Source organism: Oncorhynchus masou, chromosome 28 (assembly GCF_036934945.1).
Source record: "Oncorhynchus masou masou isolate Uvic2021 chromosome 28, UVic_Omas_1.1, whole genome shotgun sequence".
Taxonomy (NCBI): domain Eukaryota; kingdom Metazoa; phylum Chordata; class Actinopteri; order Salmoniformes; family Salmonidae; genus Oncorhynchus; species Oncorhynchus masou.
The window spans coordinates 902,184-926,442 of NC_088239.1; the positions used below are offsets into that span (position 1 = coordinate 902,184).

Below are 24,259 nucleotides of genomic sequence, written 5' to 3' on the forward strand. Positions count from 1 at the left end.
CCCTATGGCACCCTATTCCCTATATATAGTACACTACTTTGACCAGGGCCCTTTGGGAAATAGTAGCCATTTGGGAAGAACTTTAGGAGTGAATGCAGCAGATGGTGGAGGGCTGTTGTTGTGGAGAATGACTCAACACTGTGGTGGGTGGGTTTGATGACGTGTGGTGGATACCAGAGAAGAGTGATGGGGCAGAAAGAGAGGGAAAGCTGTGAAGAAAAGGCCAGAGGGATAGAAAAGCCTCCCAAGAGAACGTATCTACCAGAAATATCACCAGAACTCACTGACCTCAGAGCTATGGAACTGCTAACAGGGATGGAGAGGGGCAGGGGCAGGGAGGGAGAGAATAGAGGGATCAAGGGAAGGGTTGGTAGGGATCGAGGAGGGTATTGGTAGGGATCGAGGAAGGAGTTGGTAGGGATCGAGGGGGTTGGTAGGGATCGGGAAGGGTTGGTAGGGATCGAGGGAAGGGTTGGTAGGGATCGAGGGAGGGGTTGGTAGGGATCGGGAGGGGTTGGTAGGGATCGAGGAGGGGGTTGGTAGGGATCGAGGGGGTTGTTAGGGATCGTTGGTAGGGATCGAGGGAGGGTTGGTAGGGATCGAGGAAGGGTTGGTAGGGATCGAGGGAAGGGTTGGTAGGGATCGAGGAAGGGTTGGTAGGGATCGAGGGAGGGGGTTGGTAGGGATCGAGGGAAGGGTTGGTAGGGATCGAGGGAGGGGTTGGTAGGGATCATGGGAGGGGGTTGGTAGGGATCAAGGGAAGGGTTGGTAGGGATCAAGGGAGGGGTTGGTAGGGATCGAGGGAGGGGCTTGGTAGGGATCGAGGGAAGGGTTGGTAGGGATCAAGGGAAGGGTTGGTAGGGATCAAGGGAAGGGTTGGTAGGGATTGAGGGAGGGGGTTGGTAGGGATCGAGGGAGGGGTTGGTAGGGATCGAGGAGGGGTTGTTAGGGATCGAGGGTTGGTAGGGATCGAGGGAGGGGTTGGTAGGGATCGAGGAAGGGTTGGTAGGGATCGAGGAAGGGTTGGTAGGGATCGAGGGAAGGGTTGGTAGGGATCAGGGAGGGGATGGTAGGGATCAGGAGGGGGTTGGTAGGGATCGAGGAAGGGTTGGTAGGGATCAAGGGAAGGGTTGGTAGGGATTGAGGGAGGGGGTTGGTAGGGATCGAGGGAGGGGTTGGTAGGGATCGAGGGAGGGGTTGGTAGGGATCGAGGAGGGGCTTGGTAGGGATCGAGGGAGGGGGTTGGTAGGGATCAAGGGAAGGGGTTGGTAGGGATCGAGGGAGGGGTTTGGTAGGGATCGAGGGAGGGGGATTGGTAGGGATCGAGGGAGGGGGTTGGTAGGGATCATGGGAGGGGGTTGGTAGGGATCGAGGAAGGGTTGGTAGGGATCAAGGGAGGGGGTTGGTAGGGATCGAGGGAGGGGGTTGGTAGGGATCAAGGGAAGGGTTGGTAGGGATCAAGGGAGGGGTTGGTAGGGATCGAGGGAGGGGGTTGGTAGGGATCGAGGGAAGGGTTGGTAGGGATCGAGGGAAGGGTTGGTAGGATCGAGGGAGGGGGTTGGTAGGGATCGAGGGAAGGGTTGGTAGGGATAGATGGAGGGGGAGGTAGGGATCGATGGAGGGGGAGGTAGGGATCGATGGAGGGGGAGGTGGGGATCGATGGAGGGGGGGTGGGGATCGATGGAGGTGGGAGGTAAGGATTGATTGAGGGGGAGGTAGGGATCGATTGAGGAAGGGGGGTAGGGATCAATAGAGGGGGGGGTAGGGATTGGTGGAGGGGGGAGGTAGGGATTGGTGGAGGGGGGAGGTAGGGATCGATGGAGGGGGTTGGTAGGGATCGATGGAAGGGTTGGTAGGGATCGTGGGAAGGGTTGGTAGGGATTGAGGGAGGGGGTTGGTAGGGATCGAGGGAAGGTTTGGTAGGGATCAAGGAGGGGTTGGTAGGGATCGAGGGAGGGGTTGGTAGGGATCGAGGGAGGGTTGGTAGGGATCGAGGGAGGGGTTGGTAGGGATCGTTGGTAGGGATCGAGGAGGGGTTGGTAGGGATCGAGGGAGGGTTGGTAGGGATCGATGGAAGGGTTGGTAGGGATCGAGGAGGGGGATCGAGGGAGGGGTTGGTAGGGATCGAGGAGGGTTGGTAGGGATCGAGGGGGTTGGTAGGGATCGAGGTTGGTAGGGATCGGGGAGGGGTTGGTAGGGATCGGGAGGGGTTGGTAGGGATCGGGGAGGGGTTGGTAGGGATCGAGGGAGGGGCTTGGTAGGGATCGGGAGGGGTTGGTAGGGATCAAGGGAAGGGGTTGGTAGGGATCGAGGAGGGGTTTGGTAGGTATCGATTGGTAGGGATCGGGAGGGGTTGGTAGGGATCGAGAGGGGTTGGTAGGGATCGAGGGAGGGGTTGGTAGGGATCGAGGAGGAGGGGTTGGTAGGGATCGGGGAGGGGGTAGGGATCGAGGGAGGGGCTTGGTAGGGATCGAGGGAGGGGTTGGTAGGGATCGGGGAGGTTGGTAGGGATCGGGGAGGGGTTGGTAGGGATCGAGGGAGGGGCTTGGTAGGGATCGAGGGAGGGGTTGGTAGGGATCAAGGGAAGGGGTTGGTAGGGATCGAGGGAGGGGCTTGGTAGGGATCGATAGGAGGGGGATTGGTAGGGATCGAGGGAGGGGGTTGGTAGGGATCATGGGAGGGGGTTGGTAGGGATCAAGGGAAGGGTTGGTAGGGATCAAGGGAAGGGTTGGTAGGGATCGAGGAAGGGTTGGTAGGATCGAGGGGAGGGTTGGTAGGGATCGAGGAAGGGTTGGTAGGGATAGATGGAGGGGAGGTAGGGATCGATGGAGGGGGAGGTAGGGATCGATGGAGGGGGAGGTGGGGATCGGGAGATGGGGATCGATGGAGGGGGAGGTGGGGATCGATGGAGGGGGAGGTGATGATCGATGGAGGGGGAGGTGGGGGATCGATGGAGGGGGAGGTAAGGATTGATTGAGGGGGAGGTAGGGATCGATGGAGGAAGGGGGTAGGGATCAATAGAGGGGGGTAGGGGGAGAGGGGGAGGTAGGGATCGGTGGAGGGGGAGGTAGGGATCGTAGGGATTGGTGGGGGTGGAGGTAGGGATCGATGGAGGTGGGAGGTAGGGATTGATTGAGGGGAGGTAGGGATCGATTGAGGAAGGGGGTAGGGATCAATAGAGGGGGAGGGGTAGGGATCAATAGAGGGGGAGGTAGGGATTGGTGGAGGGGGGAGGTAGGGATTGGTGGAGGGGGGAGGTAGGGATTGGTGGAGGGGGGGGTAGGGATCGATAGAGGGGGAGGTAGGGATTGGTGGAGGGGGGGTAGGGATCGATAGAGGGGGGAGGTATAGTGAGAGTTGGAAGTAAAGAAGAGGGAGTGAGAGGGAAAGGCCGTCAGGGAGTGAGGAGGGAGTGTTATTAAACTTTGGCTGGACCTTACTCCTCCACATAATGACCAGCTGGAGTCCAGAGAAGTTCCCTCCACACAGATTCTAAAGAACCCCATAACGTCCCCCCTCACATACGTTTTGTAAGATGTTTACTCTATTCAAGAGCAAAGTAATGTTGATTGGAAGTTATTTTACTTCAGCATCACTGGGTAGCATACAGCTCCTTTCAGTGCATCGTAAGTAACGCCTAACTTGGCTCACTAGTACTATATAGTATCACACTCAGATACACGTCAACAGCAGTGCCATTTCTTGGCTTGGAGACATCTCGTAACATCTTCCTGTACCCAACAAATGAAGATATCTCCTCCTCGACTCATTAACAGGAGAACTGGGGTTAAACCCTTGCCAATGAAAACATTACACTAGTGACAAAAACATAGAACTGTGTTCTTATTCAAGTATCTTAAATAAGCATCAACTTTAAAGTCAATAAGCAGACTACCCTCTACCCTCTTACAACAACAAAAAATACAACAAAAAATTTAATCTTTTAAAGAACATAGTCTCTGGAGTATCTGGCAGGCGACATGATATTTGCCCTGGTTCTGGTGTTCTGATGTTCTGGTGTGTCTCAGAGTTATATTTTCAGGCAGTGGAGCTGCTGCCATATCAACAGTCTGTTGTTCACCACCTGCAGGGTTGGTGGGTTCGTTCCATGGTCCTCAGTCATCCTCACCTGTGTTTGATTGGTGGTCGTTCGGGGGGCGGGGTCCTGAGTTGGGTTATTCCTCCATTCCAACACTCCTTTCCATGGGTCTTCACTATCCATCGCAGCCTTTTTTAAGGAGCGTTTATGGCAATTTTCACTGATGACGTTGACATTGCTTTGGCTTTGATACGGCGATGCCTTCACATGTTTAAAGTCCCAATCATCAGCACATTTTATAAAGTCCGGAGAAAAGGGTGGCCCTTACTAGAAATGCCGTGTCTGCTGAACTGCTTTCAACGATGGTGTCTGATGTGGTGTCAGTCGGCTTGTCGAACTCCTAGTAGTCCGAATAATAAATCGACCAGGATGAGCTAGTTGCTTCTGTTGACTGTGAGTAAGTCCATCCCGATCTTGGACCATGGGAGGGGATGGATTTGGTGGGGGGGATGAGTGTCTCCTTGTGTTGTCTCTTCTGGAGGGATGAGTGTCTCCTTGTGTTGTCTCTTCTAAAGGGATTTGGTGGGGGATGAGTGTCTCCTTGTGTTGTCTCTTCTGGAGGGATTTGGTGGGAGGGATGAGTGTCTCCTTGTGTTGTCTCTTCTGGAGGAATTTGGTGGGGGGATGAGTGTCTCCTTGTGTTGTCTCTTCTGGAGGGATTTGGTGGGAGGGATGAGTGTCTCCTTGTGTTGTCTCTTCTAAAGGGATTTGGTGGGGGATGAGTGTCTCCTTGTGTTGTCTCTTCTGGATGGATTTGGTGGGAGGATGAGTGTATCCTTGTGTTGTCTCTTCTAAAGGGATTTGGTGGGAGGGATGAGTGTCTCCTTGTGTTGTCTCTTCTGGAGGGATTTGGTGGGAGGGATGGTGGGGGAGTGTCTCCTTGTGTTGTCTCTTCTAAAGGGATTTGGTGGGAGGGATGAGTGCCTCCTTGTGTTGTCTCTTCTGGAGAGGGATGGTGGGAGGGATGAGTGTCTCCTTGTGTTGTCTCTTCTAAAGGATTTGGTGATGAGTTCTCCTTGTGTTGTCTCTTCTGGGGATGGTGGGAGTGAGTGCTTGTGTTGTCTCTTCTAAAGGGATTTGGTGGGAGGGATGAGTGTCTCCTTGTGTTGTATCTTCTGGAGGGATTTGGTGGGAGGGATGAGTGCCTCCTTGTGTTGTCTCTTCTAAAGGGATTTGGTGGGAGGATGAGTGTCTCCTTGTGTTGTCTCTTCTAAAGGGATTTGGTGGGAGGGATGAGTGTCTCCTTGTGTTGTCTCTTCTGGAGGGATTTGGTGGGAGGGATGAGTGCCTCCTTGTGTTGTCTCTTCTAAAGGGATTTGGTGGGAGGGATGAGTGTCTCCTTGTGTTGTCTCTTCTAAAGGGATTTGGTGATTTGGTGGGAGGGATTTGGTGGGATGAGTGTCTCCTTGTGTTGTATCTTCTGGAGGGATTTGGTGGGAGGGATGAGTGCCTCCTTGTTGTCTCTTCTAAAGGGATTTGGTGTTGTCTCTTCTAAAGGGATTTGGTGGGAGGGATGAGTGTCTCCTTGTGTTGTATGTTCTGTTTGGTGGAGGGATGAGTGTCTCTTCTTCTGGAGGGATTTGGTGGGAGGGATGAGTGTCTCCTTGTGTTGTCTCTTCTGGAGGGATTTGGTGGGAGGGATGAGTGCCTCCTTGTGTTGTCTCTTCTAAAGGGATTTGGTGGGAGGGATGAGTGTCTCTTCTGGAGGGATTGTGTTGTATCTTCTGGAGGGATTTGGTGGGATGAGTGTCTCCTTGTGTTGTATCTTCTGAGGGATTTGGTGGGAGGGATGAGTGTCTCCTTGTGTTGTCTCTTCTAAAGGGATTTGGTGGGAGGGATGAGTGTCTCCTTGTGTTGTCTCTTCTAAAGGGATTTGGTGGGAGGGATGAGTGTCTCCTTGTGTTGTCTCTTCTGGAGGGATTTGGTGGGAGGGATGAGTGCCTCCTTGTGTTGTCTCTTCTAAAGGGATTTGGTGGGAGGGATGAGTGTCTCCTTGTGTTGTATCTTCTGGAGGGATTTGGTGGGAGGGATGAGTGTCTCCTTGTGTTGTCTCTTCTGGAGGGATTTGGTGGGAGGGAAGAGTGTCTCCTTGTGTTGTCTCTTCTGGAGGGATTTGGTGGGAGGGATGAGTGCCTCCTTGTGTTGTCTCTTCTAATTTGGTGGGAGGGATGAGTGTCTCCTTGTGTTGTGGGATTTGGGATGATGAGTCTCCTTGTGTTGTATCTTCTGGAGGGATTTGGTGGGAGGGATGAGTGTCTCCTTGTGTTGTCTCTTCTGGAGGGATTTGGTGGGAGGGATGAGTGTCTTCTGGAGGGATTTGGTGGGGGATGAATGTCTCCTTGTGTTGTCTCTTCTAATTTGGTGGGAGGGATGATTCTCCTTGGTGGAGGGATGAGTGTCTCCTTGTGTTGTCTCTTCTGGAGGGATTTGGTGGGAGGGATGAGTGTCTCCTTGTGTTGTATCTTCTGGAGGGATTTGGTGGGAGGGATGAGTGTCTCCTTGTGTTGTCTCTTCTGGAGGGATTTGGTGGGAGTGGGTGTTGTATCTTCTGGAGGGATTTGATGAGTGTCTCCTTGTGTTGTCTCTTCTAAAGGGATTTGGTGGGAGGGATGAGTGTCTCCTTGTGTTGTCCTTCTCCTGGAGGCTTGGTGGGGAGGGATTTGGTGGGAGGGATGAGTGTCTCCTTGTGTTGTCTCTTCTGGAGGGATTTGGTGGGAGGGATGAGTGTCTCCTTGTGTTGTCTCTTCTAAAGGGATTTGGTGGGAGGGATGAGTTGTCTCTTCTGGAGTGTTGTATCTTCTGGTTGTATCTTCTGGAGGGATTTGGTGGGAGGGATGAGTGTCTCCTTGTGTTGTCTCTTCTGGAGGGATTTGGTGGGAGGGATGAGTGTCTCCTTGTGTTGTCTCTTCTGGAGGGATTTGGTGGGGGATGAGTGTCTCCTTGTGTTGTCTCTTCTAAAGGGATTTGGTGGGAGGGATGAGTGTCTCCTTGTGTTGTCTCTTCTGGAGGGATTTGGTGGGAGGGATGAGTGTCTCCTTGTGTTGTATCTTCTGGAGGGATTTGGTGGGAGGGATTGCCTGTGTTGTCTCTTCTAAAGGGATTTGGTGGGAGGGATGAGTGTCTCCTTGTGTTGTCTCTTCTGGAGGGATTTGGTGGGAGGGATGAGTGCCTCCTTGTGTTGTCTCTTCTGGAGGGATTTGGTGGGAGGGATGAGTGTCTCCTTGTGTTGTCTCTTCTAAAGGGATTTGGAGGAGGGATGAGTGTCTCCTTGTGTTGTATCTTCTGGAGGGATTTGGTGGGAGGGATGAGTGTCTCCTTGTGTTGTCTCTTCTGGAGGGATTTGGTGGGAGGGAAGAGTGTCTCCTTGTGTTGTCTCTTCTGGAGGGATTTGGTGGGAGGGATGAGTGCCTCCTTGTGTTGTCTCTTCTAAAGGGATTTGGTGGGAGGGATGAGTGTCTCCTTGTGTTGTATCTTCTGGAGGGATTTGGTGGGAGGGATGAGTGTCTCCTTGTGTTGTATCTTCTGGAGGGATTTGGTGGGAGGGATGAGTGTCTCCTTGTGTTGTCTCTTCTAAAGGGATTTGGTGGGAGGGATGGGTGTCTCCTTGTGTTGTCTCTTCTGGAGGGATTTGGTGGGAGGGATGAGTGTCTCCTTGTGTTGTATCTTCTGGAGGGATTTGGTGGGAGGGATGAGTGTCTCCTTGTGTTGTCTCTTCTAAAGGGATTTGGTGGGAGGGATGAGTGTCTCCTTGTGTTGTCTCTTCTAAAGGGATTTGGTGGGAGGGATGAGTGTCTCCTTGTGTTGTCTCTTCTGGAGGGATTTGGTGGGAGGGATGAGTGCCTCCTTGTGTTGTCTCTTCTAAAGGGATTTGGTGGGAGGGATGAGTTTCTCCTTGTGTTGTATCTTCTGGAGGGATTTGGTGGGAGGGATGAGTGTCTCCTTGTGTTGTATCTTCTGGAGGGATTTGGTGGGAGGGAAGAGTCTCTTCTGGAGGGATTTGGTGGGAGGGATGAGTGCCTCCTTGTGTTGTCTCTTCTAAAGGGATTTGGTGGGAGGGATGAGTGCCTCCTTGTGTTGTCTCTTCTAAAGGGATTTGGTGGGAGGGATGAGTGTCTCCTTGTGTTGTATCTTCTGGAGGGATTTGGTGGGAGGGATGAGTGTCTCCTTGTGTTGTATCTTCTGGAGGGATTTGGTGGGAGGGATGAGTGTCTCCTTGTGTTGTCTCTTCTAAAGGGATTTGGTGGGAGGGATGAGTTTCTCCTTGTGTTGTATCTTCTGGAGGGATTTGGTGGGGGATGAATGTCTCCTTGTGTTGTCTCTTCTAAAGGGATTTGGTGGGAGGGATGAGTGTCTCCTTGTGTTGTCTTCTGGAGGGATTTGGTGGGAGGGATGAGTGTCTCCCTTGTGTTGTCTCTTCTGGAGGGATTTGGTGGGAGGGTTGAGTGTCTCCTTGTGTTGTCTCTTCTAAAGGGATTTGGTGGGAGGGATGAGTGTCTCCTTGTGTTGTATCTTCTGGAGGGATTTGGTGGGAGGGATGAGTGTCTCCTTGTGTTGTCTCTTCTGGAGGGATTTGGTGGGAGGGAAGAGTGTCTTTGTGTTGTCTCTTCTGGAGGGATTTGGTGGGAGGGATGAGTGCCTCCTTGTGTTGTCTCTTCTAAAGGGATTTGTGGGAGGGATGAGTGTCTCCTTGTGTTGTATCTTCTGGAGGGATTTGGTGGGAGGGATGAGTGTCTCCTTGTGTTGTATCTTCTGGAGGGATTTGGTGGGAGGGATGATGTCTCCTTGTGTTGTCTCTTCTAAAGGGATTTGGTGGGGGGATGAGTGTCTCCTTGTGTTGTCTCTTCTAAAGGGATTTGGTGGGAGGGATGAGTGTCTCCTTGTGTTGTCTCTTCTGGAGGGATTTGGTGGGAGGGATGAGTGCCTCCTTGTGTTGTCTCTTCTAAAGGGATTTGGTGGGAGGGATGAGTTTCTCCTTGTGTTGTATCTTCTGGAGGGATTTGGTGGGAGGGATGAGTGTCTCCTTGTGTTGTCTCTTCTGGAGGGATTTGGTGGGAGGGATGAGTGTCTCCTTGTGTTGTCTCTTCTGGAGGGATTTGGTGGGAGGGATGAGTGTCTCCTTGTGTTGTCTCTTCTAAAGGGATTTGGTGGGAGGGATGAGTGTCTCCTTGTGTTGTCTCTTCTAAAGGGATTTGGTGGGAGGGATGAGTGTCTCCTTGTGTTGTATCTTCTGAGGGATTTGGTGGGAGGGATGAGTGCCTCCTTGTGTTGTCTCTTCTAAAGGGATTTGGTGGGAGGGATGAGTGTCTCCTTGTGTTGTCTCTTCTGGAGGGATTTGGTGGGAGGGATGAGTGCCTCCTTGTGTTGTCTCTTCTGGAGGGATTTGGTGGGAGGGATGAGTGTCTCCTTGTGTTGTCTCTTCTAAAGGGATTTGGTGGGAGGGATGAGTGTCTCCTTGTGTTGTATCTTCTGGAGGGATTTGGTGGGAGGGATGAGTGTCTCCTTGTGTTGTCTCTTCTGGAGGGATTTGGTGGGAGGGAAGAGTGTCTCCTTGTGTTGTCTCTTCTGGAGGGATTTGGTGGGAGGGATGAGTGCCTCCTTGTGTTGTCTCTTCTAAAGGGATTTGGTGGGAGGGATGAGTGTCTCCTTGTGTTGTATCTTCTGGAGGGATTTGGTGGGAGGGATGAGTGTCTCCTTGTGTTGTATCTTCTGGAGGGATTTGGTGGGAGGGATGAGTGTCTCCTTGTGTTGTCTCTTCTAAAGGGATTTGGTGGGAGGGATGGGTGTCTCCTTGTGTTGTCTCTTCTGGAGGGATTTGGTGGGAGGGATGAGTGTCTCCTTGTGTTGTCTCTTCTAAAGGGATTTGGTGGGAGGGATGAGTGACTCCTTGTGTTGTCTCTTCTAAAGGGATTTAGTGGGAGGGATGAGTTTCTCCTTGTGTTGTCTCTTCTGGAGGGATTTGGTGTGAGGGATGAGTGTCTCCTTGTGTTGTCTCTTCTGGAGGGATTTGGTGGGAGGGATAAGTGTCTCCTTGTGTTGTCTCTTCTGGAGGGATTTGGTGGGAGGGATGAGTGTCTCCTTGTGTTGTCTCTTCTGGGGGGATTTGGTGGGAGGGAGGAGTGTCTCCTTGTGTTGTCTCTTCTGGCGGGATTTGGTGGGAGGGATGAGTGTCTCCTTGTGTTGTCTCTTCTAGAGTGAGTTAAAGGTGGCACATTTGCTGATAAAGACCTTTACGTCCTCCATAATCTTCGGCCAGAAAACAGCATCACGTGCCTTTCTGAATAATGGCCTCTATGCCTGAGGAGCCAGAGTGTATTGTGTGTAGAAAGTCAGCATGTAACATGTCAGGTATGTTGACCCTGTTTCCTTTAAATAACAGTCCATTTTCTGTGGTGAGCTACTCTTTGTACGTCCAGACATCTTTCGGTGTTTGACTCACAGCCTGTTTGGTTCCAGGCCAGCCGTGGTTGATTTGTGAGTACAGAGACTGAAACAGTGGGTCCTGGCAACAGTGTGCTTTGATTGTCTCCATTGTCTTAGTTGAGATGTTGACATCACTGGTGTGATCCACCTGTTCCAGGTCAGTTGTGACTAGACCCATAGTGTAGACCGTGGCTGGTGTTTGCATTTGTCTGTGCTCTGTGGTTGATTGAGCTGATCTGGACAGGAAGTACAGTAATAACATGTAGTTATTTGCCTTGTTTGTATTGCACGTGGAGTTGGTATCTTTGTAGGCTTATCAACATTCTCTGCAGTCGTTTGGAGTTGGTATCCTTGTAGCCTTATCAACATTCTCTGCAGTCGTTTGGAGTTGGTATCCTTGTAGCCTTATCAACATTCTCTGCAGTCGTTTGGAGTTGGTATCCTTGTAGCCTTATCAACATTCTCTGCAGTCGTTTGGAGTTGGTATCCTTGTAGCCTTATCAACATTCTCTGCAGTCGTTTGGATTGGTATCAGTCCTTATCAACATTATCTGCAGTCGTTTGGAGTTGGTATCCTTGTAGCCTTATCAACATTCTCTGCAGTCATTTGGAGTTGGTATCCTTGTAGCCTTATCAACATTCTCTGCAGTCGTTTGGGTGCTTGTGAGTAGGGATTTCTTGAAGATCATCTCAAGCGGTTTGTGGTGGCTGTATATTGTGATGAACTCTCTGCCACACAGATACTGGTCAAACTTGTCACATGCAAAAGCAATGGAGAGACATTCAATCTGTGCATATCTTTGTTCTGTCTGAGTCAATGTTGTGGAGGCAAAAAGCTACAGGTTGTCCTTTCTGTAGAAGGGCTGCACCCAAACCTGCCTCACTGGCATCACACTGCCGTGTGAGTTCATCATTCAGGTCGTAAGTATTTGAGCACCAGGTGTTGTGACTGTTTGATAGCCTCAAATGCTGCGTCATGCTGTGCTCTCCGTGTCCAGTCAATGTCCCTGTCAGTCAGTCTTCTGAGCGGCTCACACACATCAGATCATCGGGGGTGGGGGGGGGGGGGTCACAAACCCCAACTTGAAGTTAGGTGTTAACCCATGTTCTGAATGGCTGTTATTTTCTCTGGGTCAAGGCGAAGGCCCTCTGTGTTGAGAAGATGACCCATGTATATCACACAAGGTAGCTTTAAACCGGAGTTTCTATTGGTTCAGCTTCAGGTTGACATCTGTGCAGGACAACTGTAAGGTTTCATTTGACATGGCCTCTTCCTGTTTGGCACCACATCCAGAGGTCACTCCTTTCAGTGCCTGTCGTCCTTCACCACTGTCTGTGCTGGTAATCTTCAGCTGCTGGCTTGATTCCAAATGGCATTCTCAGGCATCTATATCAGCCTACTACTTCCTGTCCAGGAAGTTGTAAGATAGATGCCCACTTCATCAAGTTTGACTTGCCAATATCCATCTTTGTCATTGAGTACTGAGAATACCTTTGTGTTGGATATTTTGTGTAGAATCTTAGAATCTAAATATATTCTAAATATTGTGGCCATCTGGAAGTGCGATCTCAGTAAGGCTTTTGTTGACTGCACTGGGGTGCATGTATATTCCTAGTTAATCCTGTTTCTCAATGACAAAGCATTTTGCTGATCCATGGTGTTGGCTCTGATAACTTACGTGATAATGTCTGCATTGTCCATTGAATGTCTGTCCTTTGTGATCTTTTCCTTCAGTGGACTAGGCATTCAGTCTTGGTAGCTGCTACACAGGCCTTCGGGGGGCTGCGCAGTCTGCTTCCAGGTGAGGCTCTCCAGGGAGGCATCCAAGCCCATGGAACACGGCATTGTACTTGGAGATAATGTCCTCAGTTGTCATGATGACCAACAATGGACGTAATATAACACATATCTGGGGTTCATATGCAGTAGGCTGTATCACTAAACAGAATCATCTGGGTTCATATGCAGTAGGCTGTATCACTAAACAGAATCATCTGGGGTTCATATGCAGTAGGCTGTATCACTAAACAGAATCATCTGGGGTTCATTTGCAGTAGGCTGTATCACTAAACAGAATCATCTGGGGTTCATATGCAGTAGGCTGTATCACTAAACAGAATCATCTGGGGTTCATATGCAGTAGGCTGTATGACTAAACAGAATCATCTGGGGTTCATATGCAGTAGGCTGTATCACTAAACAGAATCATCTGGGGTTCATATGCAGTAGGCTGTATCACTAAACAGAATCATCTGGGGTTCATATGCAGTAGGCTGTATCACTAAACAGAATCATCTGGGGTTCATATGCAGTAGGCTGTATCACTAAACAGAATCATCTGGGGTTCATATACAGTAGGCTGTATCACTAAACAGAATCATCTGGGGTTCATATGCAGTAGGCTGTATGACTAAACAGAATTCTGCAGAATCCCTGCCTCTAGAGCGCTGTCAGTACACAGCTGGTTTCATTGGAAGACCTTTGCAATTTCTCACAATTTCAATGAGATGTACACTGTTTTAAATTATGCCATTTGTTTTTTTAACAATGTGTAGCCTACTTGGACAAGAAGCTCAGAAAGTCAGCCAGAAAGCAAAACTTCCAGGCATATCTAGAGGAGTACCTCTGTTATCATTCATTCTAACTACAATGAAGAAATATGAAACACTGACATGATTCAGCAAGTCTGGTTCTGTTTTCTCCAGAAACAGAGATGGAAACTGGTTCTGAACTGTGGCCATGGATCTGTACCCAGACACCTGGAAAGTGGTTATTACCGTGGATGGTTCCGGGCATGTTGGAAATGTTAATATTGTCTTACTCACTTTGGTGTTTGCGTTGCCATGGATGACCACTGGCAGGGTGTCGTAAACAGTGTTTCTCACTCGGGCACTCTTCGTTCCAAACTTCAAGAGAACCTCGTCTGCAGTGGGAGAGAGGAGAACAAAGAACAACAGGGTTCAACATGCTGGATACTGTAGGGAGAGAGAATAACAACAGGGTTCAACATGCTGGCTACTGTAGGGAGAGAGGAGAACAACAGGGTTCAACATGCTGGCTACTGTAGGGAGAGAGAATAACAACAGGGTTCAACATGCTGCATACTGTAGGGAGAGAGGAGAACAACAGGGTTCAACATGCTGGATACTGTAGGGAGAGAGAAGAACAACAGGGTTCAACATGCTGGATACTGTAGGGAGAGAGAATAACAACAGGGTTCAACATGCTGGATACTGTAGGGAGAGAGAAGAACAACAGGGTTCAACATGCTGGATACTGTAGGGAGAGAGGAGAACAACAGGGTTCAACATGCTGGCTACTGTAGGGAGAGAGGAGAACAACAGGGTTCAACATGCTGGATACTGTAAGGAGAGAGAAGAACAACAGGGTTCAACATGCTGGATACTGTAGGGAGAGAGGAGAACAACAGGGTTCAACATGCTGGATACTGTAGGGAGAGAGGAACAACAGGGTTCAACATGCTGGATACTGTAGGGAGAGAGGAGAACAACAGGGTTCAACATGCTGGATACTGTAGGGAGAGAGGAGAACAACAGGGTTCAACATGCTGGATACTGTAGGGAGAGAGAAGAACAACAGGGTTCAACATGCTGGATACTGTAGGGAGAGAGGAGAACAACAGGGTTCAACATGCTGGATACTGTAGGGAGAGAGGAGAACAACAGGGTTCAACATGCTGGCTACTGTAGGGAGAGAGGAGAACAACAGGGTTCAACATGCTGGCTACTGTAGGGGGAGAAAGAACAGGGTTCAACATGCTGGATACTGTAGGGAGAGAGAAGAACAACAGGGTTCAACATGCTGGATACTGTAGGGAGAGAGGAGAACAACAGGGTTCAACATGCTGGATACTGTAGGGAGAGAGGAGAACAACAGGGTTCAACATGCTGGATACTGTAGGGAGAGAGATTTTGAACAACAGGGTTAACATGCTGGATACTGTAGGGAGGCTGAGAACAACAGGGTTCAACATGCTGGCTACTGTAGGGAGGAGAAGAACAACAGGGTTCAACATGCTGGCTACTGTAGGGAGAGAGGAACAACAGGGTTCAACATGCTGGATACTGTAGGGAGAGAGGAGAACAACAGGGTTCAACATGCTGGATACTGTAGGGAGAGAGAAGAACAACAGGGTTCAACATGCTGGATACTGTAGGGAGAGAGGAGAACAACAGGGTTCAACATGCTGGATACTGTAGGGAGAGAGGAGAACAACAGGGTTCAACATGCTGGATACTGTAGGGAGAGAGGAGAACAACAGGGTTCAACATGCTGGCTACTGTAGGGAGAGAGAAGAACAACAGGGTTCAACATGCTGGATACTGTAGGGAGAGAGGAGAACAACAGGGTTCAACATGCTGGATACTGTAGGGAGAGAGAAGAACAACAGGGTTCAACATGCTGGATACTGTAGGGAGAGGGAGAACAACAGGGTTCTGCTGGCTACTGTAGGGAGAGAGAAGAACAACAGGGTTCAACATGCTGGATACTGTAGGGAGAGAGGTCAACAGGGTTCAACATGCTGGATACTGTAGGGAGAGAGAGAACAACAGGGTTCAACATGCTGGTACTGTAGGGAGAGAGGAGAACAACAGGGTTCAACATGCTGGATACTGTAAGGAGAGAGAAGAACAACAGGGTTCAACATGCTGGATACTGTAGGGAGAGACTGGAGAACAACAGGGTTCAACATGCTGGATACTGTAGGGAGAGAGGGGAACAACAGGGTTCAATGCTGGATACTGTACAGGGTTCAACATGCTGGATACTGTAGGGAGAGGGGAGAACAACAGGGTTCAACATGCTGGATACTGTAGGGGCTCCGAACAACAGGGTTCAACATGCTGGATACTGTCTGGGAGAGAGAGAGAACAACAGGGTTCAACATGCTGGATACTGTAGGGAGATAGGAGAACAACAGGGTTCAACATGCTGGATACTGTAGGGAGAGAGAAGAACAACAGGGTTCAACATGCTGGATACTGTAGGGAGAGAGGAGAACAACAGGGTTCAACATGCTGGATACTGTAGGGAAGAGAAACAACAGGGTTCAACATGCTGGCTACTTTTTAAGAGGAGAACAACAGGGTTCAACATGCTGGATACTGTAGGGAGGAGAGAAAAAACAGGGTTCAAATGCTGGATACTGTAGGGAGAGAGAGAACAACAGGGTTCAACATGCTGGATACTGTAGGGAGAGAGGAGAACAACAGGGTTCAACATGCTGGATACTGTAGGGAGAGAGGAGAACAACAGGGTTCAACATGCTGGATACTGTAGGAGAGAGAAGAACAACAGGGTTCAACATGCTGGATACTGTAGGGAGAGAGGAGAACAACAGGGTTCAACATGCTGGCTACTGTAGGGAGAGAGAAGAACAACAGGGTTCAACATGCTGGCTACTGTAGGGAGAAGGAACAACAGGGTTCAACATGCTGGATACTGTAGGGAAGAGGAAACAACAGGGTTCAACATGCTGGATACTGTAGGGAGAATGGAGAACAACAGGGTTCAACATGCTGGATACTGTAGGGAGAGAGGAGAACAACAGGGTTCAACATGCTGGCTACTGTAGGGAGAGGAAACAACAGGGTTCAGTAATGCGGTTCCACTGTACTGGGAGAGAGGAGAACAACAGGGTTCAACATGCTGGATACTGTAGGGAGAAGAAGAACAACAGGGTTCAACATGCTGGGAGATGGAGAACAACAGGGTTCAACATGCTGGCTACTGTAGGGAGAGAGAAGAACAACAGGGTTCAACATGCTGGATATGTAGGGAGAGAGGAACAACAGGGTTCAACATGCTGGATACTGTAGGGAATGGAGAACAACAGGGTTCAACATGCTGGATACTGTAGGGAGAGAGAAGAACAACAGGGTTCAACATGCTGGATACTGTAGGGAAGGAGAACAACAGGGTAACAGCTGGATACTGTAGGGAGAGAGGAGAACAACAGGGTTCAACATGCTGGCTACTGTAGGGAAGGGGAGAAGAACAACAGGGTTCAACATGCTGGCTACTGTAGGGAGAGAGGAGAACAACAGGGTTCAACATGCTGGATACTGTAGGGAGAGAGGAGAACAACAGGGTTCAACATGCTGGCTACTGTAGGGAAACCATACAACAGGGAAAAGCTGGCTACTGTAGGAGAGAGGAGAACAACAGGGTTCAACATGCTGGCTACTGTAGGGAGAGAGGAGAACAACAGGGTTCAGAACAGTCCTGGGCCAGGGCCTCTCTTATCTAAAACCAACAAGGGTTTGCAAAATGACATAACTTTCCCAAAATTGACAGGTTTTCCAGACATCTTGGTTGGAAGACTTGATTTCCTGCATATTCCTTCTGTTTATGGGAATCTGCCAACCAGGATTTCTGGAAAACCTGAGAATTTAGAAAAAGTTACCAGGATCTTTCTGGCTGTAACAAGGCTCTGTCTGTGGAATGGGTTCTGTCAGGCTCTGTCAGGGCTCTGTCTGGGTTCTGTCTGGGTTCTGTCAGGGCTCTGTCATAGCTCTGTCAGGGCTCTGTCTGGGTTCTGTCTGGGTTCTGTCTGGGTTCTGTCTGGGCTCTGTCAATGGCTCTGTCTGGGTTCTGTCAGGGGTCTGTCAGGGCTGTCTGTCTGGGTTCTGTCTGGGTTCTGTCTAAGGCTATCTCCTCTGTCAGGGCTCTGTCTGGGTTCTACAGTCTGTAAGGTTCTGTCTGGGTTCTGTCTGGGTTCTGTCTGGGTTCTGTCTGGGCTCTGTCTGGTCTCTGTCTGGGCTCTGTCTGGGCTCTGCCTGGGCTATATCACAGGGCTCTGTCTGGGGTCTGTCTGGGTTCTGTCTGGGCTCTGTCTGGGCTCTGTCTGAGCTTTGCCTGGGCAATTTCACATGGCTCTGTCTGGGCTCTGTCTGGGCTCTGTCTGGGTTCTGTCAGGGCTCTGTCTGGGTTCTGTCAGGGCTCTGTCTGAACTCTGCCTCTGTCTGGGCTCTGCCTGGGCTATATCACATGGCTCTGTCTGGGTCTGTCTGGGCTCTGTCTGGGTTCTGTCTGGGCTCTGTCTGGGCTCCAGGGCTTTGCCTGTAAATGGCTCTGTCTGGGCTCTGTCTGGGCTCTGTCAGGGCTCTGTCTGGGTTCTGTCTGGGCTCTGTCTGGGCTCTGCCTGGGCTCTGTCAGGGCTCTGTCTGGGCTCTGTCTGGGCTCTGTCTGGGCTCTGTCTGGGCTCTGCAGGGCTATTTCACAGGGCTCTGTCTGGGCTCTGTCTGGGCTCTGTCTGGGCTCTGCCTGGGCTATTTCACAGGGCTCTGTCTGGGCTCTGTCTGGGCTCTGTCTGGGCTCTGCCTGGTATTTCACAGGGCTCTGTCTGGGCTCTGTCAGGTCTGTCTGGGCTCTGCCTGGGTTCTGGTTTTCCCATAAATTAATATGTTCAGCCTTATTCTGAAAGGGTTCAATTAAATGTTTTCCTCATCAATCTACACACAATACCCCATTATGACAACGCAATAACAGATTATTTATTGTATTTTTTAAAGGGTTGCAAATATATAACTGTAAAGGGTATATATATATCACTGTAAAGGGTAAAAAACAGAAATACCTTATTTACATAAGTATTCTGACCCTTTCTATGAGATTCGATATTGAGCTCAGGTGCACCCTGTTTCCATTAATCATGGAAACCATATAGTTTACAGTAATAGTCACTTCCTCTGTTGAATGGAAACCATATAGTTTACAGTAATAAGGCATTCCTCTGTGGAATGGAAACCATATAGTTTACAGTAATAAGGGTTCCACTGGGGAATGGAAACCATATAGTTTACAGTAAAAGGTGTTCCTCTGTGGAATGGAAACCGTATAGTTTACAGTAATAAGGCGTTCCACTGTTGAATGGAAACCATATAGTTTACAGTAATAACGTTCCTCTGTGGAATGGAAACCATATAGTTTACAGTAATAAGGCGTTCCTCTGTGGAATGGAAACCATATAGTTTACAGTAATAAGGCATTCCTCTGTGGAATGGAAACCATATAGTTTACAGTAATAAGGAGTTCCTCTGTGAATGGAAACCATATAGTTTACAGTAATAAGGAGTTCCTCTGTGGAATGGAAACCATATAGTTTACAGTAAAAGGCATTCCTCTGTGAATGGAAACCATATAGTTTACAGTAATGGCGTTAAACTGATGGTAATCAAATTGCTCCATTTAAATTCTGGAAAATCTGAGACTTGTGGTCCAAACCAATGGAGTTCTCTGTGGAAAACACAGATTTAGACAGAACACAAAATGGAGGTACAAGAGTAATTGTATAACCTAAAATCTGTAAAGGGTCCAGGTATATAACTGTAAAGGGTCCAGGTTTAACTGTAAAGGGTCCAGGTATTTAACTGTAAAGGGTCCAGGTGTATCACTGTAAACAGGGTCCAGGTATATACAGTAATAGGGTGTATATCCTCTAAAGGGTCCAAGTATGGTAACTGTAAAGGGTCCAGGTATATATAAAGGGTCCAGGTATATAACTGTAAAGGGTCCGTATAGTGTAAAGGGTCCAGGTATATAACTGTAAAGGGTCCGGTATATACTAAAGGGTCCAGTATATAACTGTAAAGGGTCCAGGTATTCACTGTAAAGGGTGGGTATATCACTGTAAAGGGTCCAGGTATATAACCGTAAAGGGTCCAGGTATATAACTGTAAAGGGTGTAGTGGTGTATAACTGTAAAGGGTTCCTCTGTAATGGAACAGGTATATCACTGTAAAGTAGGTGTGGTATATCCTGTAAATGGTCCAGGTATTTTATAGGGTTACAGTATATAACTGTAAAGGGTCCAGGTGGATAACTGTAAAGGGTCCAGGTATATAACTAAAGGGTCCAGGTATATAACTGTAAAGGGTCCAGGTGTATCACTGTAAAGGGTCCAGGTATAATGTGTATAGGGTGTAGTGTATAATTGTAATAGGGTCCAGGCGTATATCACTGTAAAAAGGTCCAGGGTATTTGTATAGGGTTCCAGTATAAGGCATTCACTGTAAAGTTCCAGGTAATCACTGTGTAGGGTCCAGTATAGGTGTAAAGGGTGTAGTATCACTGTAAATGGTCCAGGTATAGTGTAAAGGGTGTAATAAGGTGTAGTGTACTGGATGGATCACTGTAAAGGGTCCAGTATATAACTGTAAAGTGTAGGGTATAACTGTAAAGGGTGTATTTCACTGTAAAGGGTCCAGGTATATCAATTCTGTAAAATCTGGTATATAACTGTAATGTATGGTCCAGGTATATCACTGTAAATTGTCCAGGGTGTACAGAGAAGGGTCAGGTACATCACTGTAAAGGTTAAGGTGTAGTGTAAAGGGTGTATATAACCTCTGTAAAGGGTCCAGGTATATAACTGTAAAAGGTCCAGGTATATAACTGTAGGGTCCAGGTATATCACTGTAAAGGGTAGGATATATAACTGTAAATGGGTGGATATATCCTGTAAAGTATATGCACTGTAAAGGGTAGGGTATATAACTGTAAAGGGTGCAGGTGTATGGTAAAGGGTCCAGGTATATAACTGTAAAGGGTGTAGTATATCACTGTAAAGGTCCAGGGTATACTGTAAAGGGTGTAGTATATCACTGTAAAGGGTGCAGGTAGGGTATAGGTGTAAAGTGTCCAGGTATATCACTGTAAAGGGTCCAGGTATATAACTGTAAATGGTGTAGGTATATCACTGTATAGGGTACAGGTATATAACTGTAAAGGGTAGTGGTATATAACTGTAAAGGGTGTAGGTATATAACTGTAAAGGGTGCAGGTATATAACTGGGTAAAGTGTCCAGGTATAGTAAAGGGTAGTGTAGGGGTATATAACTGTAGGGTCCAGGGTATCACTGTAAAGGGTCCAGTATATAACTGTAGTGTAGGGATATATCACTGTAAAGGGTCCAGTATATCACTGTAAAGGTCGGGTGCATATCACTGTAAAGGGTGCAGGTATATCACTGTAAAGGTGTAGGTATATCACTGTAAAGGGTCCAGGTATAGTGTAAAGGGTGGTATATAACTGTAAAGGGTGTAGTGATATCACTGTAGTGTCCAGGTATATCACTGTAATGGGTGATAGTCACTGTAAAGGGTGGTTTAATTTAGCAGATGATTTACAGTACCATGAGTGTTAGTTAGCCCCACACTGTAACCAACAGGGTTATACACAGGACCTATAGTCACCCTCTGAAAAGAGTCCAGGTATATTTTGGTGTAGAATAGCTGATCGTCATCGTGTCGTGAAGGTTCCAGCTCGACAATCTTGTTCACATACGGGGGTGTATGCCTAGGGTGTTAAAACCAGATGGGGTTAAAACCAGATGTAGTTAAAACCAGATGGAGTTAAAATTAAATGGAGTTAAAACCAAATGGAGTTAAAACCAGGGAGTTAAAAGCAGATGGAGTTAAAAGCAGATTGAGTAAAGGGTGTAGTGGTCCTATAAAACTAAATATAGGGTGGTGATTGTGTAGTATAGGGTGTAGTACAGGGTGTGTAGTGTAGTTTAGAGTGTAGTATGGTGTGGGGTGTAGCACAGGGTGTAGCACATGGTGTAGTGTAGGGTATTTTATAGGGTGTAATGTAGAGTGTAGCATATGGTGTTGTAAAGGGTATTTTATAGGGTGTAGTATATGGTGTAGTGTAGGGTGTAGTGTAGAGTGTAGTACTAGGGTGTAGTGTAGGGTGTATTATAGGGTGTATTGTGGTATAGGGTGTAGTGTAGGGTATTTTATAGGGTGCAGTGTAGGGTGTAGTGAAATGGTGTAGTGTAGGGTATTTTATAGGGTGTAGTGTAGGGTGTAGTAAATGGTGTAGTGTAGGGTATTTTATAGGGTGTAGTGTAGGGTGTAGTATATGGTGTTGTAAAGGTGTATTTTATAGGGTGTAGTATATGGTGTAGTGTAGGGTGTAGTGTAGAGTGTAGTATAAGGTGTAGTGTAGGGTGTATTATAGGGTGTAGTGTAGGGTGTAGTGGGGTATTTTATAGGGTGCAGTAGGGTATAAGGTGTAGTGTAGGGTAGGGGTGTAGGTGGTAGGAAATGGTGTAGTGTAGGGTGTAGTTAGGGTTATAGGGTGTAGTATAGGGTGTAGTGTAGGGTGTAGTATATGGGTAGTGTAGGTACCGGGTGTAGTGTAGGGTGTAGTATAATGTAGTATAGGGTGTAGTGTAGGGTGCCATATGTAGGGTGTAGTATCAGGTGTAGTGTAGGGGGTGTAGTGTAGGGCGTAGTATAAGGTGTAGTGTAGGGTGCAGTACAGGGTGTAGTATAAGGTGTAGTGTAAAAGTGACCTCAAATGTAATTATGCATGTAATGCTTTTATTATAAAGGTGCATTTTTATGGTGAAAGTGAACCTCACTTCATTTGAAATGGTGTAGTATAATGTGTAGTGTAGGGTGTAGTATATGGTGTATTATAAGGTGTAGTGTAGGGTGTAGTGTAGGGTGTAGGGTGTAGTGTAGGGTGTAGTATAGGGTGTAGTGTAGGGTGTAGTGTAGGGTGTAGTATAAGGTGTAGTGTAGGGTAGAGTAGTGTAGGGGGTGTAGTATAGGGTGTAGTGTAGGGTGTAGTATAAGGTGTAGTGTAGGGTGTAGTATAATGTGTAGTGAAGGGTGTAGTGTAGTGTAGTGTAGGGTGTAGTGAAGGGTGTAGTGTAGGGTGTAGTGTAGGGGCGTAGTATAAGGTGTAGTGTAGGGGGTGCAGTACAGGTGTAGTATAAGGTGTAGTGTAAAGTGACCTCAAATGCAATTATGCATTTAATGCTTTTATTATAAAGGTGCATTTTTATGGTGAAAATGAATCTTCCTCAAAACTTGAACCTCACGCTCTGCTTATGTTTTCCAGTTAGGCTCGACACCCCTATTAAAGCAGATTAATGTGCTTAATTTAAACTTAATTTTACGAAGTTATTTGGCCACTTTAGTCGTGAAACAAACTTTATGAAAACACATAGGCCTCGGTTACGTGATGTGTGCAACTAGGATTTGAAAAAGTCGTAAAAACAAAAAAAAGTGATGATCACTAGGTATAATTCACCCACCAGACTATTCTTGATGTAATCTTGTCTTTACAAACACTTAGTAATATTGGTGTGAAATTTGTTTTGATTTCGAATGGACCAATATCATGCAGGGGAAAAAATACATGTCATCTATGCACTTTGGTAGCGAATGGAGGACTTTTGTCCTATGGTTCATTACCATGCCAGCCAGGTAGCTATACTGGATGTAAAGATAAGCAATGTGTTTCTACTAGGAAAGTTGAGAAAGAGGTTAAATAGAAAATGTTAAATGGACAGAGAACATCACTCTGTTTTCCCTCGCAATTGCATAGCCTTAGAAATGTTGCACAACATGAGCTCTCATGGGCGCTTATGAAGTGTTTGATTAGATTTTTACATCACATTTACATTGATGTCAGAGTGATCTGAGGGACAATAGAGTGCTGAGTACCAGGCAGTTAGCAAGTTTGGTAGGATACTTATGACCATCAGCAGCATCAGAGCTCGGAGACGCCTCATTACCGTGACTAAACGGTCACGTGACTGCCTTCCTGACTCGTGACCGCCGGTGGCGGTAATACGGTCACCGCAACAGCCCTACTCCGGTGATTATAAGGTACAAAACATTTCAAACAATTTGTATTTATATTGACAATCCCTTTCTCCAAACGGCTTACTCATTTCACCAAGCTCTTATCAATAGTTGTTTTTATTAAGTTGTAAATAACAAAGCACGGAGAATGGCGTTATTCCTATCAGGAGAAGGTAGGGGGATGTTCCACTTGGAACCCGACAGGTTGCTCGATTTGAATTTGTTGTTTCGTCGCGCGTAAAGAAGGTGGAATTACGAGGGAATTAAATCCGAATATACGTCACACCGTGTAAGTAGACACACCTCCGCCGCCATCTCTTTGATCTCCACCTCAAATCAATCGAGGGTGAAGGGCGTGATATTCCTATGATTCAATTCAAGGTCAAAATATACATTGAGAAAAATGTGCATCAAAAAGGGAATTTCCGTTCCATTTATACAAGCTTGACTGGGGTTGGAATTCCCCCCAATAGAGAATGTGGTTATAGACAACGACCTCTTACAGTGATCAGCGTGTTCTGGACACTGCACTGCTACTGTACTAACAGGCCTTGAGCTATACAGTATAACATAGCTATTCAAATAGTCAAGACCAGGGATGGGAAGTAAGGGATTACATTTAGAGAGTAACCTCGCCAACCCTGGCCATGATGACCTCTGGTCCTTTTGTATCTTCCTCTAGCGTATTTACCACAGCTGTAAAGTAACCTCCCCAACCCTGGCCATGATGACCTCTGGTCCTTTTGTCTCTTCCTCTAGCTTATTTACCACAGCTGTAAAGTAACCTCCCCAACCCTGGCCATGATGACCTCTGGTCATTTTGTCTCTTCCTCTAGCGTATTTACCACAGCTGTAAATTGCCAACCCTGGCCATGATGACCTTGGTCCTTTTGTCTCTTCCTCTAGCGTCTACAGCTGTAAAGTAACCTCCCCCAACCCTGGCCATGATGACCTCTGGTCCTTTTGTCTCTTCCTCTAGCGTATTTACCACAGCTGTAAAGTAACCTCCCCAACCCTGGCCATGATGACCTCTGGTCATTTTGTCTCTTCCTCTAGCGTATTTACCACAGCTGTAAAGTACCCTCCCCAACCCTGGCCATGATGACACTGGT

The 24,259-nt window shown here is 47.9% G+C and overlaps 1 protein-coding gene across 1 annotated transcript in view; it reads right to left on the reverse strand.

The window, feature by feature from the left end:
- Positions 1–23,074, reverse strand: part of LOC135518474 (procollagen-lysine,2-oxoglutarate 5-dioxygenase 2-like) — an 88,026-nt gene extending 64,952 nt beyond the window's left edge. Inside the window, exons 1-2 of the mRNA XM_064943647.1 lie at positions 23,035–23,074; positions 13,346–13,443 (exon numbers count right to left, since the gene is read on the reverse strand). Coding sequence (XP_064799719.1) covers positions 13,346–13,443; positions 23,035–23,074 — 138 coding nt within the window. The remainder of the gene's footprint in view (positions 1–13,345; positions 13,444–23,034) is intronic.
- Positions 23,075–24,259: the final 1,185 nt, after the last annotated feature.